The sequence below is a fragment of the Denticeps clupeoides genome, chromosome 2, assembly GCF_900700375.1.
Source record: "Denticeps clupeoides chromosome 2, fDenClu1.1, whole genome shotgun sequence".
Lineage (NCBI taxonomy): Eukaryota > Metazoa > Chordata > Actinopteri > Clupeiformes > Denticipitidae > Denticeps > Denticeps clupeoides.
This window is the reverse complement of record NC_041708.1, coordinates 34,309,826-34,329,468: the sequence shown is the minus strand read 5'-3', so window position 1 is coordinate 34,329,468 and position 19,643 is coordinate 34,309,826. Positions and strand designations below refer to the sequence as shown.

The following is a 19,643-nucleotide window of genomic DNA, read 5'->3' as shown; positions in this document are numbered from 1 at the left end:
GTACCACTGAGCACCCCACACATGGCTGCCCACTGCTCACTAAGGGTGATGGTTAAAAGCAGAGGACATTTCGTAGTGTGCACCATGTGCTGTGCTGCAGTGTATCACAATCACTTCACTTTCACATTGTAAAAAGTGCCTGTAACGATCCGTTCCGGAAGGGGCAACTCTGGGATTCAGACCGGAGTTTCATGTTCGTCATGTGATATTATGTGTCATTCCTGATTGTTTTCACCTGTGTATGTGCCTGTGTCTGTTCACCATTGGGTTATTGTTACTTGACGCCTCCCCTGTCCTGTTCACCATCTATTAAACCCCTGTTTCGTGACGTTGTGCGTATGCGTCCTTCTTCCCCGCCATGTCCAGCCAGCGTGACAGCACAATATAAATAAAGATAAATAGATTGATTAATATGGGATATTTAATAATAACTCCACTTTGTGTTGTGGACCATGAGAGTGATGGATTGTTAAAAACATATCCGCTAACTCTCTCTCTGACTGGACTATGGCAGCAACATCAAATCTAAGTAAAGTCCGAGCTGTACAGTACGAGACCCCATGGGGCATCCTGCTTGATCCGGTGTGTCCCACAGTCGGCCTCTATCAGCGTCTGCTTGTCTTTTTGCATTTACCAGTGCTGTGCTACCCGGGCTGACATGATCCTCAGACTCAGGATACATATTCCATATTTATGATGTCCTTAGCATCCGTTTCAGCATTCTGTGCGTGTGTGTGGCAGAACTATGAAGTCAGAAGCATCTACAAAGCATATTAAATGAGCTTGATAAATCCAAGCTGTTCAATAATAACGGAGAGTAGAAGAGATATGATCACTGGTAAAGACTGTAATTGAGTTCTGTCACTTCTATTGTGTCCACAAAACGAGATAATGGTCAGCACAATGAGGAGGTAAAAGAGGGTAAAAGATGCATTGATTAAGTGAAAAATGCTGCCATCTGTTTTCTACCAGCCTAAGCAGAAATCAATGTGCTCAGGATGTTTTCACAGCAAGAAGAAGAATCCTCCATCCTTCTGGACAAACTGAACATTGTCGAACTGAAGGACAACATGTACTGTTAAACAAATTTATATAGTTACTTCTATCTGACAAAGCTTTCCCCTACCAGTGAACCCATTCATTTGTCACCAATATTTTATAAACCTGCCTTTCTTTCCAGGTCTTTAACCATTTTATGTATTTGAAGCCACAACACACACAGATTTTCTCATTCTCTCTGCTATTAAAAAGCTCTTTTTTTCCTTCTTGCAGACTTTTTTGCACGCACACATACACAGTCAGAAACCAATCACTCTCTTTCACACCAAGACACTCTTGACACCCTTTTTGCTCTATCTCTCACACGCATTGTTACACTCGTGCCTGGGCCACAGTTTCTCTCTTCGACAGACTTGCTGCAGGCACACTAGTAATTTGTGAATTTCTGGAGTTTTGTGCTCTTTCTCCATTTTGTCCAGAAAAGCCCAATGCTTGTGACCAAACAGTGGGGTTATAAGACTTTAAAGCCCACCCAGTCCCATGCTGGAGACTGGCTGTTGCGGTATTGATCCTTCTGGGCTCTCACTCTGATTAAACAGCTCTAACAAGTGGGCTGAAGCGCCCCTTTGTCTCAGGGTGTGAAGAGGGGGCGAGGACTCGGGAAGCTTTTAAACCTCATTGGTTTAGACATCTGAGGAAAAGTAAATGTGATTTTACAACAAGACCTCATCACAAAGTGCCTGGCTCTAAAAAGACAATGGGACTTTTAAGAAGTCAGTACTGCATGAATGGCATGACTTAACAGGCATTTAGAACATTTTCTATTTTTTCAGTAATATTTTCCTTCAGTTTATATAAGTTAATATGGAAATGTAGCTGGCATCAGTAGTACACTTACATTTACATTCATGGCATTTATCAGACACCCTTATCCAGAGCGATTTACAATCAGTAGTTACAGGGACAATCCCCGTGGAGCAATTTAGGGTTAAGTGTCTTGCTCAGGGACACAATGGTAGTAAATGCTGTAAATGTTACTGCGTTGACCTCACAGCTTTTCAAGACAAATCTCAGTGAAAACACGGTTTTTAGTGAGAAAAATATTTTATTTGAAGATAAGGTAGGTTTTTCATTTAATTTTTTTTTTTGCGTTGATCCCAATTGTAAGACAACACTTTTTCAGCCTGTGTTATATTCAGACCAAAGTATATTCTTTAATTCTCCTATCAGTCTGAATCCAAACCGAGTCTTTGATGTTACCCTGCCTTGTGCGTCCCTGACTGTCTGCACCCGATTATCTCTCGTAGCGACAATGACAGGATGTTCAAGGAAGACAATTTGAAGAGAAAAAAGTGGATAACAGGGGCACCTGCTTCTGCCTGGAACATGTCATGAAGGTGTTGGTTGAGGTCATCCTGGACCTTGGTGGTGGTGGTAATATTCTAAACCAAAAGGATAAAAACTTGGATCCATCATATATCCTTGTAATAAAAAAGTAAAGCTTACCTTCCAGCTGCCTGCTGCCAGGTTCTGCAGCGCTCCTGCTGCCCCCTCCAGAGTATCAGGATTGGAGCACTCTGAGAGCAGGGTGAGGTAGGGTTTGACAATGGAAGGATGCCACAGCATCTGGATCCCTTTGGGAGGGTCGGCAGTGTCTGGCATGGGACCAACACCATCCCACTGGAGTAAAAGAGTGACAAACATGCTGGGTTATAATAGTGTTTAGCCTAGAGACTGGGGCCTGATAATGGATAGCTGCCACACACTGACCATAATGGTCAGTGTGGAGAGCAGGGCAGGAGAGCAGGTTGGATGTTTGCTATTATAGATAAACAGAAATGATTTCCCTTAGTGTTAAAAAAAATCAATAGCATGAAAAAAAAAACCACCTCCGCTTTGTCTACATCAATTAACATTAAGGGCCTTGATTCCAAAGCACAATATTGCATACAGTCCATGAGGCTAGTCTCATAAAGTACACCCTCAGGATTTACTACATAAAAACAACAAAGTACCTTTTATTTTGTTAATTATCAATACATCATAAAATAGCACAAGCAGTATTACCAGAGGCCACAGATGTCCAAAACTGTTATAAACATTAAAACAACTGTTATAAACATTAAAGGTCAGATAACATGAAATACTGCTGAAACTTTAACATTTGAAACAGTGACAGGGGAGCAAATGTTAGCCCAATAGAACATTTAAAAATACTTCAAATAGAAAATTGTGTTATGAAAATAAATAATGATATGAACGTGTCAGAACACTTTCTGCAATTGAGCATGCTGCAGTTGTGTTCTGGGAAATATTATGCCAGGAATCCTGGCATTCATGTAATAGTTATTTAAAGGTCCCATGGCTTTATTTTTTTCTGTGTCATTAACACCAGAAAAAAATCCAGAAAAAAATCGAATTAACACCACTGGTTCTTCAGTCTCGCTTGACTGAATGAAAAAAAAAAAAAATTTGTGCTAAACATTTTTACATCCAATTACTGAGCAGCTGCAATGCTACGCACGTTTACAACCCATGACGCTCAGTGGAGCTACTTTTTAGGGGAGGGGTGCTAAATTCTCTTGGCGGACAAAGCATGAGAAAGAGGGTAACCGGGTAACCCTTCCCCTTATGACGACATAAGGGACTAAGTTCCAGGTCCGGCCCTCTGAGCTGCCGCTCTCTGAATGGCGAAGTAGAATGGCCAAAGCGCGCTTTATACACACCGGCATTTCGATCCACTACAGGACCATAGACAGCCTAGGGGAACTTGTATTAATGTTAAAAAAAATCTCACAAAGTGAAATTTTCATATTAGGGGACCTTTAAATACCCATGCGCCTAACCTACCAATACAGACCCCTTCCAAGTATGGAAGCCTCTTCCAGGACAATGCAATTTGTATTTGCAACAATCTGAAAAGTGTTCAAGGTGTTGAATAGTCCACCAATTTCACCACGTCTGAATCTGAGTGATCATCTGAATCTGCGGTCCAACCAGGTCTTGTGATGGTTTTGGGGCCATAAAGGTGGAAGGGGTGCACAAAATTAGACAGGAGGTTTTATTTTTGTTCTCATGTTCTCATGTGTAAGATTCCTGTGTCACAGGAGGCTGGCTTGATGTACCAGTGTTTATCCTGTTCTGCAGGACTAAATCAATCTGACAAGTGCAAGGCTTCAGGCCTGACCCAGTTTCAGTCACAGTGACTTGTGAAATACCTCGGCGTTACTCACCAGGCTTACTGAGCAACAGCTTCTGTCCCTCCCTCCATTATTAATGAGTTTGTGTACACCCCCACTTTCCTGCTCCAAAGATAGACTAGTGTTGTTCAATTAACTGCTAGAGGCAAGAGAAACACTCATGAGGATGTTTCAGTTCCATTGAGCGAGCAAGGCAGGTGCAGTGCATTCTGGGAAAGAAATGAAAATCAGCCCCAGAACTCCTTGAAGTTGTGGAAAATAATTTCATCCCAACACACATGCAATTTACATGGTTTTACAACCCCTTCTTCCCCTTAAAAGAATAAACTCTGACCTACCCATTCTCATAAAAAAAACAACACTTTTGTGAACCTAATCTTGAAAACTACAAATGAAAAACGTTCCTTTTAAACTTCACAAAACATGAAGTGATCGCTCAATACAGTGGAATACATGTGTTCAGCAACGTTGTTCTCTACATACAAAATGATGTTTTAAAATACTTTTACTTTTACTATAAATACTAGTGTAGCTAAGCTGTGATGTATAATTGTTTATTACATTTTCTTCTAAAGAACTGTTGAGTGAATTGCCTTGTGTGCAGAAATAAAATGTTAACAGGAAATAATTGTTTTGTGCACTAAAATGCTTTAGTGGAAATAAAAAAAAGTGCAATACTGATATATTAAAATAAGAATCTAAAATGTAAATAAGAATCTAGAATGTAAAATGTAATCTAAACATGTCATGTCAATTATATTATGTCATATTATATAATTATATTCATGACATGTTAGTTTGTACTCAACAAACATTTGAATTTTGTATTTCTTTTGACAGCATTTTTAATTAAGATAATATATAAAATAATACTGTGTTACAAGTGTGTTAATTTGTCTATGAAAACAATCGATATTTACATTTACATTTACAGCATTTATCAGACGCCCTTATCCAGAGCGACTTACAATCAGTAGTTACAGGGACAGTCTCCCTGGAGCAATTTAGGGTTAAGTGTCTTGCTCAGGGACACAATGGTAGTAAGTGGGATTCGAACCCGGGTCTTCTGGTTCATAGGCGAGTGTGTTACCCACTAGGCTACTACCACCCACGGACAATATTATTATTATTCAGGACAATATTATTGTTTTGATTACTGTATGACACTCTAAGCTAGCCAGGCATCACCACATCATAGCTGTGTGTTCTTTTAATAAACACCCCAGAGAGGATGTCTGAGGTGCGAGACAGGATGGAAGCAGGGGGTGGTGGGATGAATTGATTCCATAGCGAGTTAACTACTGGGAGCGGCACACTCCTGACACCCTGCGTTCTTTGATCTCTCCTCATGTGAAGTTGTTGCTAATATCTCACTTACATTGTGACTGATGGAACTCAGCCGAATAAAATGACACCGGCTCGGTTCTGAATTCAAGAATGTTATTACATCAAAAAGAAAGAACACAATTTGAAAGGTTCTCAGCTTTTCACAACCAATTTCTTTGTGACAGCATGGATGCCAAGACACATCACATTGTTTACAAACCAGGAATAAGAAATGTAACCCTGGGCACCACAAAAATACTGTGCCAATCCAAGGCTGTAATACACAGATTCTTCTGTTTGCCAAATGAAAGTTTCATGTGTCAAAGATGCACCAAGAATCAATTCCTCTGTGTATTGGACTTCGGAGAGACAGGGCATGCCCTGGTTTCACCAGAACCTCTTCCAGGCAGTTTATCATCACGGCTAAACTGCCCCTTTCCGGTAGAGGAAAAGGCACCATACTCAACTGGGAATCTAGCTGGATCACATTCAATCAGATAAATGGTTGAACCAATTTCACTATAACATCACTGAGATTAATCTTTGGTAATAAAGTGTAACTGCTGTCCAGTGGAGAAAGAGAGAAAATTAAATGCATAGTAAAAATAAATATAATATTTGTGACATTAGCATTTTGTGATCTCAATGCAAAGGCGAGTAGGCCTCGTCCATGAATGCCCTCTGAACAGCATACGTGTTTTCACTGTGTTTTGTAGCTGCATTTGCTTGACGCTGTTTAACCTCGTCGCTGTTTAATGTTTGGAAGCATTTTGATAGAATTGGATGCCAAGAAAACGTTGCATGCAGCATTTATTTGACACCAGGACAACGTGCAGCCGAGAGCTGGTGCTGAATTCCCGGGTGGACACTTTGACTTGCTCCAATAAGCAGAAACACAGTCAGTGTTCAGTCCGCGCTCACTTGATGCCACAAACCCCAGGAAAAAGCCTAGATCAGAATACTGTGTTACAGTAAACAGTCAGATGAATAAAAGGCCCAGACAGATGCATACTAACACTGTTTACTATATTCATCACCATTGGGATACTAACTTAATAAAGTGTCATTTTAGTCATGTAGCATGTTTTGTACTTTTAAAATACTGATGTATTTTATTTTACATCTGATAGCTGTATTCCCAGTTCAAACTTATTTCCAAAATGCCCAATTTATTTGCTTGCAAAATGTTTGGCTCCTACACATTAGTTGTAACACTAAAACAGCATGTTTCAGTCACAGACCCACAATGATGAAATTTGCAATTTCGTCCAGATGAGGCCAATATAGTGCCAGTTGATTTCAAAATCAAGGACAGATATCAATTATATTAGCACATATAATCGTGTTATTATTATGTAGCAGTTTTATTTCCTCCAGTCCCACAGATGAGCATTGTTTCGATTTTAGAAGACTTGTGGTAATTTAGCAGATGGCTGGGAGAAAAAGAAGCGGCCTTTGGACATACTTTCTTTACAATGAAGTGCGAAAGAAAACGTGTGGAATTGATGTACAAAATTCTTTGGTCTATAAAGTAAAAATAATATATTAATAAGATAACCTTGTTTTAATTAAACTAAAACTAAAAGAAAATAATGTTTGGCTATGAAAGACTAGCAGCTATGAAAGACTGTGTAAACCAATTTCTTGTTGGTTCTGTCTGACAATTTTTAATGATGAATCTTTCTGCCCAATAGTCCTTTGTCATTCATCTCCATCTTTAGCTATTGTGTATGGCTAGGCTGAGGCACACAATGACACACACACACATACACACACACACAAAACATTATTAATTTATTGCAATGATTAACATTTTCATTTTGACAGTCCAGTTTTTTCACATAAATAATTACGTAATTCCACCCAGTTTAGCATATGAAGTTTGCTAACGTATGTCGAGCACATTAAATCATTGCAGTTATTAAAATCACTGCAGCGACCAGTGCACTATACAGGCAACAATGATTCATTAATTCATTTTAAGATAAAGAACATTCCTCGTTATCCTTACTGAATATTATTGTATCGACTATCCACAGTTGACTCACTTCTGATCACTGAGTGGTGTGATCACAGACACACACACATACACACACAAACACGCACACCACTGAATGCGAAAACCACTGACTTATAAGTAATTCACTATCCTGGCAGCTGGGGCAGTCAGTGAAGAATAGAACAATGTAATTACTTTTTTAAGTGCTAATTCAAATTATTGACAGTCTTGCTCAATAAGAATTGCTTTTGAAATTAATGATGATCACTATGCAGTACAGTGTAGTGGGGGTTAATTCTTGTCACATATCTTTTTACTTTATTGCTCTTTTTTTTTAAACATTGTCTTTCACTCATTTGCACACCTTCACCCTACCAGTTACACATATTTTATGTTAAAGACATAAAAGTGTAATATCTGGTTATGTTTGCAATATTTGCATATTGGTTCGTTGTATACTTGCAACATTTGCAATACTGTGGTCTGTAGCAGTCGCAAAAAGCATTTCACTGCATATCATACCGTGTATGACTATGTATGTGACAAATAAAATTTGAATTTTGAATTTGATATCAGCTTCATCATCCGACCAGGTGACACCAATTCTCCAGTTCACCAATTGCATTTTTCCTCCATGGTCATTCATATATATGCTACCTGTTTTTTTTGTTTCTGAAAGTGATTGTTTATGTCATTGTGAAACACAACAAGCAAAGCACATGGTGCACACAAGAACTAGACACTAGAACATTTATTTATATTCCATAAAATAAATAAAAGCTTACCATAACAATTTCCTGGTTAAAATTAGACATTTGCAAATCAGCTGCCTCTTTGTTTCCTATGTATCTGCCTGTTGCAACATATAATAAATCAGTCAGGAAAAAAAAAGATCTGATGGATTTGCAACCATTGCCTGGCCAAGGTGAATAAAAAACTGAACTAATTGGTGTTGCCAGCGGTCCCTCACCTGGTCCTGCAACTTCTTTTTCTTCTTCTTCTTCCCCCAGCAGCCCGAGCTCTCGCCATCCTTGTCGTTGGCATCGCCACAGAGCAATCCATCAAGCTCATCTGTGCCCATCTGCTGTCCCTGAGACGTTTCTGCAGCTAGCCGGTATGAGAGGTTCCTCAAAATGCACACACAGTTTTCTATGGTCTGGAATGAGAGAGAGAGAGAGAGAGAGAGATGACTCTTGGGCTGGGTCAATATACAGCTGTTAAAAGGTAACTATCCAAGCCTTTTGGAAATGCTACCCATCGGGCCATGGGTCTTGGGTACCATATGGCAACAATGGTCACATTTACTCAAACCAGCTCTTACCAGGAGACGCAGGCCAGAGACAGCACTTTATTGTAACAAATTCAACATAGCCAATCCATGTTACAAAATCACATCGTACATTACAGGTTTTCTTAATCAAATTAATTCACCTTATTGGACACTTCAGGACTGCAGAGTGCTGCTAAGGATGAAACATTATCAACCCAATCTAAATCTCTGCTTCTCAATACAAGACAAATGGTGAATGTAATTGTGAACAGCAATTTATGCACAAGAGCAACACAACAGTGGTGGTTGGTGTACCAGAGCTAAGGTGCGTTGCCTGGAATTAAACACTCTAAGCAGCCAGATGTTGGCTTATATTGATATTTATTTATTATTTATTGATTGTGATTGTAATTGGGGGTGGGGTCTCTGCCATTCCTTTTTAGGAATGTCTGATTGCTGGCTCTGCACACGGTCTTTTGGCTAATCTGCCACTGCCATCATAAGAAGAGGCCCGAAACAGGAAGTCGATGGCTTAATACTCAGAGAGGAGTTTGGCGTGGAGAGAGAGATTGCTGGAGTTGATAGTGCTGGTTCTTCTATTAATGGATTTAAAGCACATGTATGTTTGTGGATTCCCCCTCTGCCTAGTGTGTTTGGCTTGGTGCCAGTGTTATATATGTTGTGTGTGTTTGGTTGAGGGGTTTTTGGTTGTGTAAATAGCACTAGTCGGTCTTGTTGTAAATATCACGTCCCGCTCTGTACAATAAAACACGCTTTGTGCACTTCGGCCCACGCTTTGTGCATGGTTCGGCCCCTGTTTTCCTCCTTGTCCCCATCCACCACGTTCACATTGTCCAAGTTCCTTCCCCCTAGACTGGAACGTGACAGATACCTTCAGCAGTAAAAAGGCTGCAAGGATGGTTTACCGGGTATTGGGGAAGGGCGGATCTAGGTACTTACAATGGCATTGAGTTGGGGAGGGGAGTATTGGTAACTATGTTAAATGTTGTAAATTAAGGATTATTAAAAAGTATATAAATGTTTTAGAATGAAAGTATTATGAGAATGTTAAGAACTGTTTCACTGGTTGTCTAAAGATTGATTTATAGTTTGTTAGACAAATGGTTTTGGTACAGGAACATAAAGGCTGGCCCAAGTTGTTAAACTTAAAATAGAGAGGAAATGGACAGAGATGAGATGGATTTTTATTGCCAATTTTTATTGGTTGACTTACGTTTTATCACTTACATTTGTATAAAACACAAATATTGAATTTTTTAAATATATAATTTATCACCTGATTTATCATCTGAACCAAATTCAAATGATGGACAACATGTGTGTTCATGTCACTATCAACACTTTCTTGTAAGATTTCCCAGGCACACTCCTGGGTTAATTATATCGAGAACGGGACGTGCATAAGTGACATTTGAGGTGAAATGAGGATATGGACATGATGAGCTATGTTACCGAGATGAGCTTTCAAAAACTCACAGTTTTCCTGCAAAATTGGTTAGATGTCACACTTTTCCTTTAATGCAGAACACATAAACGGCTCCAGTTTACAATCAAACACAAACACTACTCCTAATATCCCCGCTAATCCTCAATGGCTTCAGTAAATAAAGCCCCAGCCACCAAAATACCAATACCAAGTTCCAACAAGCAATCGTTGGAAAAAAAAATACTCTTGAGTATTTTACAGAAAATTTGTGTGTCACAGTTATTTTATCACCATTAAGGACCACTGCACAACAGATAAATCACTGTAATGTATGGCCTTGCGTGGCTTATTGGTTTTATAATGCTTTTGGGATTTCAATATGATGAAAAATAAAAAACATTCAATAAAAAATTTCATATATTAATAATAATGCATCCAAAACCATTGCAATTTTTTTCATTTCTGATGCACTCCATTACTACATGCTAGGAGCTCGAATAAAGTAAACATATTGACTGGTCGAAATGCAACGTGTATGTAGGCGCTAACCACCTACAACCACACAGGGGACACGGCATTGAGACAAACAGAGGGAACTCTGCAACAAACTCAGAGCCAAGACAATTAGGACATTCGCCAAAGCTCTGTGGTGGCCTGGGTTCCTAACGTGCCCGGCTAGATGGTAAGCATTGGATGGAGGACAATCAATTTGAAGTCCAAGAATATAATCTCATTATTAATGTCAGACACATAAGTCAACCTTATGGAACACAGTTATTTGCATTTAAAGGTGTTTCAAAAAACAATAGAGTCACATGGTGGTGCATTGTTAGCGACACGGCTTTACAGGTTGTGAGTTTAAATCCTGGCATGGGTATTGCGTGTGAGGAGCATACTCTCCACCAAATGGTGCGGGTTTCCTCCATATTTTCCAGTTTTCTCCCACCTTCCAAAGGCATGTGAACTAGGTGAATTGGTGACTCTGAATTAGAAGCAATTCTGAGAAGGGTTAAGTGGTTATTCTACTATATATTCTGCAACTGATACACTAACCATGTGTCATGATCTGGTCCAGAAGGGGCTACTCCTGATTGTTTTCACCTGTGTTTGATTGTAAAAAGCTGCCCTGTTCGTGTCTGTTCGTTGTTTGGTGATGTTTCCTCTGTCATGTATTAAATCCCTGTCTTGTGAGGTCATGTGTATGCATCCTTCTTCCTTGCCATGTCCAGTCATCGTGACACCATGATTACCAGAGCTTATTATTTTAATTACATGGAAGTCTGGGCTCCTTCTTGAGACTTTTATAGGAGTCTATAAAATGTTATTTATGTTATTTATTTTTACTCATTACAATCCATCTGCATTATTTAACACAATTTTGTGTCTACTCCTGCCGTGGTAATAAAGCTTTTTTTTCTGACCACACTGTTGCACATTAGGTATATGGGCATGCATGTGACCTGGGAACTCCTGGAACACACTGGAAAACAGGGCTCCCCAAAAGCCATCGAGATATGCCATTGCTGAACAGCTTTTAGTCATTTCCAACAAGCTCATTAGTGAAACTGTGTCCAAAACAGTGAAGGAGGACCTCCTCCAGGATGTATATTAACTAAAAAAATTTATTTGAGATACCTTAGGTTGGTCCTTGGTATAAAATGCAATAAATTCAAAAAGACACACAAAACACAAGCCTACAGTTCAACTAATTAAAACTTCACGTGATAAATGACATCCTAATCCTGCCTTTAAGTTTCATAGCGGTTGCTAAAGGAGGACAGTAATAAGGGCTTACAGCGATAAAAGTCGAGGGCCCAGCAGGAAGTCTATAATGACTAAATGACCACCGGTATGAGCTGGCACCGGCAAGGTTCTTTTTTTTTTCTTTTTCTTCACAGCCAGCCACTCAATTCTCATTATGAACACAGCAAATGTGAAAATGAAGTGATTGTCACTGTGAAGCACAGCACACGGTGCACACAACAAAATATGTCCTCTGCATTTAACCCATCACCGTTGGTGAGACGTGGGCAGCCATGGCAGGCGCCTGGGGAGCAGTGTGTAGGCCACCACTGGCCCTAAAAAAAAAAAAACACATTTCTGCCATAACAGCACAAAGTATGTGGAGGAGGCTGCCACTTAAATCATGATTAAAGATGGCCTTCTGTGGAGACAGCCACCAGACTCAGCACCCTTGACAGTGCAGCCAAGCACAAAGATCTCCACTTGTTTCTGAGCATCCATCTAGCATGTTCTCAAACACTCATTCAAACAGAAAGACACACTAATTTTTGCTTTTGCAAAAGACAATGGAAATAATGTATGTGAAGTCCTGTACATATTATAAATACACACCAGGGACATATTTCATTATTTTCACTGTTAACAGTCAGTCTGAATGTGATTTCATTGCACCTCAATGCAGCACCTGCATGAATCATCTTGTCCTGATCCGGTCCGGCACAGGTTACTCCGGTCCGGATGTTAGTCTTGTGCAATGTTCCCTGATCGTTTTCACCTGTGCATAATTATAGAATTGTGTAAAGCTATCCTGTTCGTGTCTGTTCGCCGTCAGGTCATTGTGTGGTGATGTTCCCTTGTCGTGTGCAGTCTGTATTAAACCCCTGTCCTGTGACGTTGTGCGTACGTGTCCTCCTTCCTCGCCATGTCCAACCCAACGTGACACATCTATTTAACATAAGCGGTCCTCACCCTTCCTGTATTATATAAATTAAAAAAAACTCAGTGACCTACTGAGCTGGCCTGGTCATGCTGGACTGTAGCCAGTGCCTAAATATATAAACAACTAAAGCAACATTAAAATAAATGATAAAACTACATGCTAAATGCTACAAAACATACAGTAACATTTTGTAAAGATGGCATGATATGATATTATGACCCTATGACTCTAGGCCCTTACCGACACTCAATATAATATTACTAACTGTTGTACTATACTATTGTAACTGTTTATTAATTAGTCAAAGCCCATGCGTTTAGCCACACACTCAAATATCATTAAACAAACATCTCTTGCGGCAATCAAAAGCACACACTTTTGGGGTGTGGCCATAAAGGGAGTCAAGCAGAAAGGAGGCAGAGTCAGACCTTGCTGTCAATCTCGCTGCTCCCCAGAGCTGTCTGGATGACGTAGAGCAGGGCGTCGGTCAGACCCTCACACTCTCTCATCCTCCGCCGTGCCTCTTCCCCAGCAGAGCTTACATTCCTGTAACACACACACACACACACACACACACACACACACACACACACAGAGGTCAAATGCTGCTCATAGGGGATAAAAATACAACTGTCACGCGAACCACACAGGTGCAGTCATTCACCAGGGACATCCATGTTGCCCGCTTGCTGACAAACCTCACACAGCCCATCTGCAAATTGGGCTTCATCTTCTGTTTCACTCCAGTGTTCTAATCACACACACACACACACAAATATTTGATTACTGTATCCTGTGGGAGTGTTGACACTATGGGTTGTTTGGTTATTTATAAGAGCTGGAAAAAATATTTGAAAAGGCATTTCAATGGTTATGATTTGCATAACTTACATGGGGCGGGTCAGGCAATAGCTTTTACTTATGCTTTACAAGACACATTAACCTGCAAATGTAATGTTTCATTCAGAGGGATATTATCTGCCTCAAAATGAGTCTTGACATGAGAAGGTCAAGTTCATGTGGTACAAAACAAGTTTCGTTCAAGAAGGACTTGCAAGTATTATGGCTGAACGACTCTTTAGGATCCATGCAGGGGTGAGAAAAAAACATTGACATTGACAGCCGAAATATTTCAGCTCAAATCCCCCTCAGGTGTCTATTGAATATTGCAGTAAATCAAAGCCATGCTCAAGACTCCATTACTCCACCCCTGGTACAGGTTCCGAGGGGAGCGCTTAATCTTGAGCAGGGCCCTCGTAAGCCCAGTGGGCAAGGAAATGACACACGTGTTTTGTCTGCACCGTGAAATGTAAATTTACTCCAGGCGAGCGCAATTTCACCAAACCTGGATTGGATAGTCGGCCCAATGCATTACCCGCTCAACTCATCTGTTTCTGGGCCGTTTGGTTTCGTTTAGTATAACTGCTTGATTATTTGGCGGAGGGGTGATAAATAACAACCTTCGCTTTCTTTAAAGCATATTGTCCTTTCTGAAATATATTCCCCCTTTTATGTTGCGCTGATAATTTGCAGCATTAGTATGACCAGCAGAGCTATTTATTTTCTTTAGAGCGCTGCCATTGTTGACCCATTAAATATTAAATAGGTCTGCATACACCATCTTAAATTTTGCCAGCACTACAGCCACGGGCAAGAGTTTTGAGAATGACACAAATGCTGGTTTTCACATAGTTTGCTGCGTCCATTTGTATTTTATGCAGTTTGAATATACGGCGAAATGTTATGAAGAGTGATCAGATGAATTGCAAAGTCAGTCCTTGCCATGAAATTATGGGTCTGCATGAAAAGGATCTGCTGAGATCATTTTAGTGATCCTCTCATTAACACAAGTAAGAATGTTGACGAGCACAAGGCTGGAGATCCTTCTTTCATGCTGATTCTACAGTCTGCACACACAGTGAGGTGATGACTTTTGTAGGATGGCCTGGTGTGATGTTTTCTCTCCAAGAAAAACATCACGGACAGACTGAAATTCAGGGATAGGGATTGGACTGCTGATGACTGGGGATAGCCTAGTGGGTAACACACTCGCCTATGAACCAGAAGACCCGGGTTCGAATCCCACTTACTACCATTGTGTCCCTGAGCAAGACACTTAACCCTGAGTTGCTCCTAGGGGGGACTGTCCCTGCACCTACTGATTGTAAGTCGCTCTGGATAAGGGCGTAAATGCTGTAAATGTAAATGTAAATGTAAATATAATTTTCTCTAATGAAGGCCCTTTCCAATTGTTTGGAGCATCTGGAAAAAATATTGTCCGGAGAAGGTGAGCGCTACCATCAGTTCTGTCTCATGCCAACAGCAGCGCAACAGAGACCATTCATGTATGGAGCTGCTTCTCATCCAAGGGAGTGGGCTCACTCACTATTTTGCCTAATAACTCAGCCATGAATAAATAAAGGTACCAAAACCTCGTCCGACAGCAACTTCTCCCAACCATCCAAGAACAGTTTGGTGAAGAACAATACCTTTTCTAGAAAGCTGTAGCACCGTGCCATAAGACCAAAGTGATAACTGTCATGTAATTCCGCTCACGTGACCAGGCCTGCCACGGAAATGAGGAGAGGCGACTCCAATAAAAGGACAAGATAGCCGCCTCCCGTGGCTCAGTCATGCCTTTCAGTATTGAGAACTCAGCTCTATTCACCTCAACCCTAAAGTAAATATCATTAAACAAACATCTCTCCTTAAGACTGTTGTTCTCCTGTCCTGTCTCCCTACCTTCCCGCTGCTTTTTTTGTCTTTTTATCACAAGTGTCAACATCCGTGAATGTTGCAGCTTGGGCTGACCCCATGCTCGCAGATTAAAGGTGTTTAAATTCACCTGCCTCATTGCGCCTCTCCTCAACTGGGATTTCATTTCCATTTCTCACTGTCCTGTCTCGCTTAGTTTAAGTAAGTGGCTTGAGGAACAAAACATTACAAGGGTGCATTTCTGCCTTGCTATGTTGTTTCTGTTAGATGCATGTTCAGATGCATTTCTATAATACTATAATATTAATGTATTGATGTTATACTGATGACATAAATTGTGTTTTTGTTGTGAGTTGTATGTTGTGTAGGAAGCATGTTGAGTTGGAAAGAAATGTGGAAATAAGAAGGATATTATTCCTGAGGTAATCAAAATCCATTGGTTTTTGAGTGATCACTTTCATGGATGTTGAGATGTCACTGAAAGGCTTGGCATCCCTTTGACGGTGTGAGGTTCAGCTTAAGGACACGGGGGGGGAGTCATGTTCCCACCGGACACAGAAACAAGACCAGCGTACAGAAAGCGTCAGTCATCCGCTTTGAGAATCTGTTATTTCCTGCATTCTGGAAAAGGTCCTAATGCAAGTCTGAATTTGCATCAATATTTTCCTGACAAGCTGTCAACTTCTGCAAACTTCTGAGTTTCTGCAAATCAACCTCAATGTTACATTAATTCACCAATATGCCAACACAACAACAGCATAAGAATGCTGTTCTTACAGCATCTCTCTCTCTCTCTCTCTCTCTCTCTCTCTCTATATATATATATATATATATATATATATATATATATATAGACACCTTCTCATTCAATGTGTTCCCTTTATTTTCTTGAACATTTACATTAGTAGATTCTCAACAAAAAGGTGAAATAACTGAAAACATGTTTTATATTCTAATTTCTTCAAAATAGCCGCCCTTTGCTCTGATTACTGCTTTGCACACTCTTGGCATTCTCTCGATGAGCTTCAAGAGGTCGTCACCTGAAATGGTCTTTCAACAGTCTTGAAGGAGTTCCCAGAGGTGTTTAGCACTTGTTGGCCCCTTTGCCTTCACTCTGCGGCCCAGCTCACCCCAAACCATCTGGATTGGGTTCAGGTCCGGTGACTGTGGAGGCCAGGTCTCCACTTTTTATTTAGTACATAACTCCACATGTGTTCATTCATAGTTATGATGCCTTCAGTGAGAATCTACTAATGTAAATGGTCATGGAAATAAAGAAAACACGTTGAATCAGAAGGTGTGTCTGTATATATATTAACAGATGTCTGGACTGAAACCTTTAAAACTCACACAGGAACTCATACAATATAATGCTATGCATATTTGTATTTAGATAGAGTAGAAAGTAGAAACAGTTCTGAGATATGAATTTCTATTGGCTACTAGGCCGCACAAAATTGAAGCAAATCTTAATGTAGCGTATGGTCGCTGTATAATCACAGCACAAATTAACATAAGCAAACGCTTGCGTTCAGTTCGGTCTTTCCAGAATGCAACATTTAAGAAAACTCCTAATTCCTATTAATCAGAACACACCTTCACAGCACCATGATGTTCCAGACAGTCCCTGTAAAAGTCTGACTGAGACAGGTTTGAAAGAAACTGTTTCACTAAACCAGAAAATCCACCAGTACTTGCTAATTTCTAATATAAAAACGATCTGTTTTGAAAGCATCTTTTCCCTCCTCAATGGTGCCCTGACAGCTTTAAACTAAAAGACCTCTGGCAACCGTTCAAGGCAGGAAGCAAAATGAAGGTGCCCAGACGCATAGTCACTGGCAGGGGGGGCATTCCTTAGCGAGCAAACCATGTCCATTAGCAGCCCGCAGAGAACTTCCGCCTGCTGGTAGGATGGACCCTTGGGCTGAGCCGAAGGTAGGTGGCCTGGTTTCCCCTTCTATTCCACCTCCTCTGGCCTTGCACAAGCGCTAATAAAAAAAAAATTCAATGTTAACACCCCCCCAAATCCTTTCAGATTCAGAGCGACTGTGTGTATGATATTGTGGTTATTGATTAGAAACCAAACTGATGGATGAACCAGTAAGCGTTTGCCGAGCCCAGGCGAATAACTCACCCGCCCAAACATGTGAAAAGCTCAGCAGAGAACGTCCCAGCACTTTGTGGGGTGGAATCAAAATGCATCATCTGGCAGGTGAGAGAGGAAGTGCTGCATAACCTGGGGTTCCATTATTCTTCGCGGCCTCCGCACATATTCATTGCGGGGGAGGTGGTGCACAGTTACACCAGTGCAGGGTCCTGATTTATCACACCATCACGTTGATGGAGCGCCCAGGCCCTGTCAGAGGCTGCCTGATAATCAGGGAACCCTCTGTCAATATTCCAAAACGTTAAAAGTTATTAAATAAATCCGAAGTGGAGGAGCAGTGCAGGGCCGCCTTCTGCTGACGAGGCAGAACCGCAAACAGGTTCGGCTCGACGTCCCTCATAAAATATCTGAAATGAGCCACCTGATGCTACGCCGCATTTATTTTCTTTCTCTTTTCCCAATCTCCTCCCCTCTGTCGGTTTGCATACAAACTATGAGCACCGCGCCACGCAGGGGGAGAGCGGAGCTGACAATCAGGAATATTTGCAGACGCTCAGAGCTCACTGAGAGGTTATAGCCATTGCGCCACAAATGTGAGTGAAACGTACGTCAGAACGACTTCTATTTAAATGCACCATCTGCGTCATCCTGATCAGGCGTAACTTTTATTGCATATTTATCTCATTTCTTTTCTGTCACTCTCAATAATTTCGGAAAAAATTCATACTTTGTTAGCTAATTATGTGTTTCACACAGTTGCAATATTCAATTATGCACACGTTGCGAATCTCCACACTCCGATTGATTTTTCTCTTTAACGTGCCCTGTTGCACTCTGGACGAAGTAAAGACAGACTTTATTCGATATATTAATAAAAAAAATATTAATACATAAGTGTAACATTCGTGCCACCTCTGCCACGCCCCCAGCGGTCGACCTCTCCCATGTGTTAGTGTGTGTTCTTCTGGGGCTCACTAGCACCCTGATTATTCCCACCTGTTCTTCATCACAGGTAAGTGGTGGTAATCACGGGAGCTTAGCGGGGTAATGACTTCTGATCGGTGATTGGTTAGTTTAACGGTAATGGGTCTGTCCACTCCTCTTTATAACCAGCCGGTCCGTTTAGTCCTGCGTTCGGTCTCCCTCACACAACAAGAGTTCGTTGCTGCACTGCATGCTGTCCTTAACGGCAATTGACAGTGAACCCCACAGAAGGACTGGAACTCAACTCTCCCCTCTAGGCTCAATACAGCTCAAATAACAAATACGCATTGTTATTTCTTCAACCTGCGTCCTCCATTTTTCACCTGAGCTAGAGGTGTACGTGACAATAAGAGAAGTCAACCTTGCTGATTGATCAGTATTTCCCAGAAGTTAGCACAGCGGCCTTTTTCCTGTCAGTCATATTGTCGGAGATATTAGCCACAAGTACTGCTGCATTCAGACATACCACCTGCTCTGATGTGCAGGGGGGGACTGTACACATTTAAAGCAAAAAACACACTTACAGGTGCAAGAAAAGTATGTGAAATTATTTTTCTGTGTTTGTGTATGTTGTACCCCCTCAAAGATCAGATCACATTTTATGACCAATTTGTGCAGAATTACATATAATGTCAAATGGAAAATAACATATGTATATGGATGTGAACTATATATATCTTCTTATGGATGTGAAAACTAAATACACAAGCATACAATAGCAATATAAATGAGAGATTGATATACCAATGTAATACCAATATTTTGAGCGTTACAATATTTACAGTAGTACTTAAGTACTGTACTTTACATGCATGATTAAGATATAGAATTATGTAAACATACGTGGATCTGACAGGCTTTATACACAAGTTCCAGTTTATTTTGCCAGTTTCTCTTCATCTTACTAAAATTA

General features: G+C 40.6%; 1 protein-coding gene across 5 annotated transcripts in view; it reads right to left on the bottom strand.

The window, feature by feature from the left end:
- Positions 1 to 19,643, bottom strand: part of ctnnd2a (catenin (cadherin-associated protein), delta 2a) — a 243,488-nt gene that overhangs the window by 33,857 nt on the left and 189,988 nt on the right. For all 5 annotated transcript variants that reach the window (XM_028963713.1, XM_028963707.1, XM_028963722.1 and 2 more), the window contains 3 exons: positions 13,353 to 13,470; positions 8,495 to 8,680; positions 2,506 to 2,679 (listed from right to left, as the gene is read on the bottom strand). In XM_028963713.1, the coding sequence (XP_028819546.1) occupies positions 2,506 to 2,679; positions 8,495 to 8,680; positions 13,353 to 13,470 (478 nt within the window). The remainder of the gene's footprint in view (positions 1 to 2,505; positions 2,680 to 8,494; positions 8,681 to 13,352; positions 13,471 to 19,643) is intronic.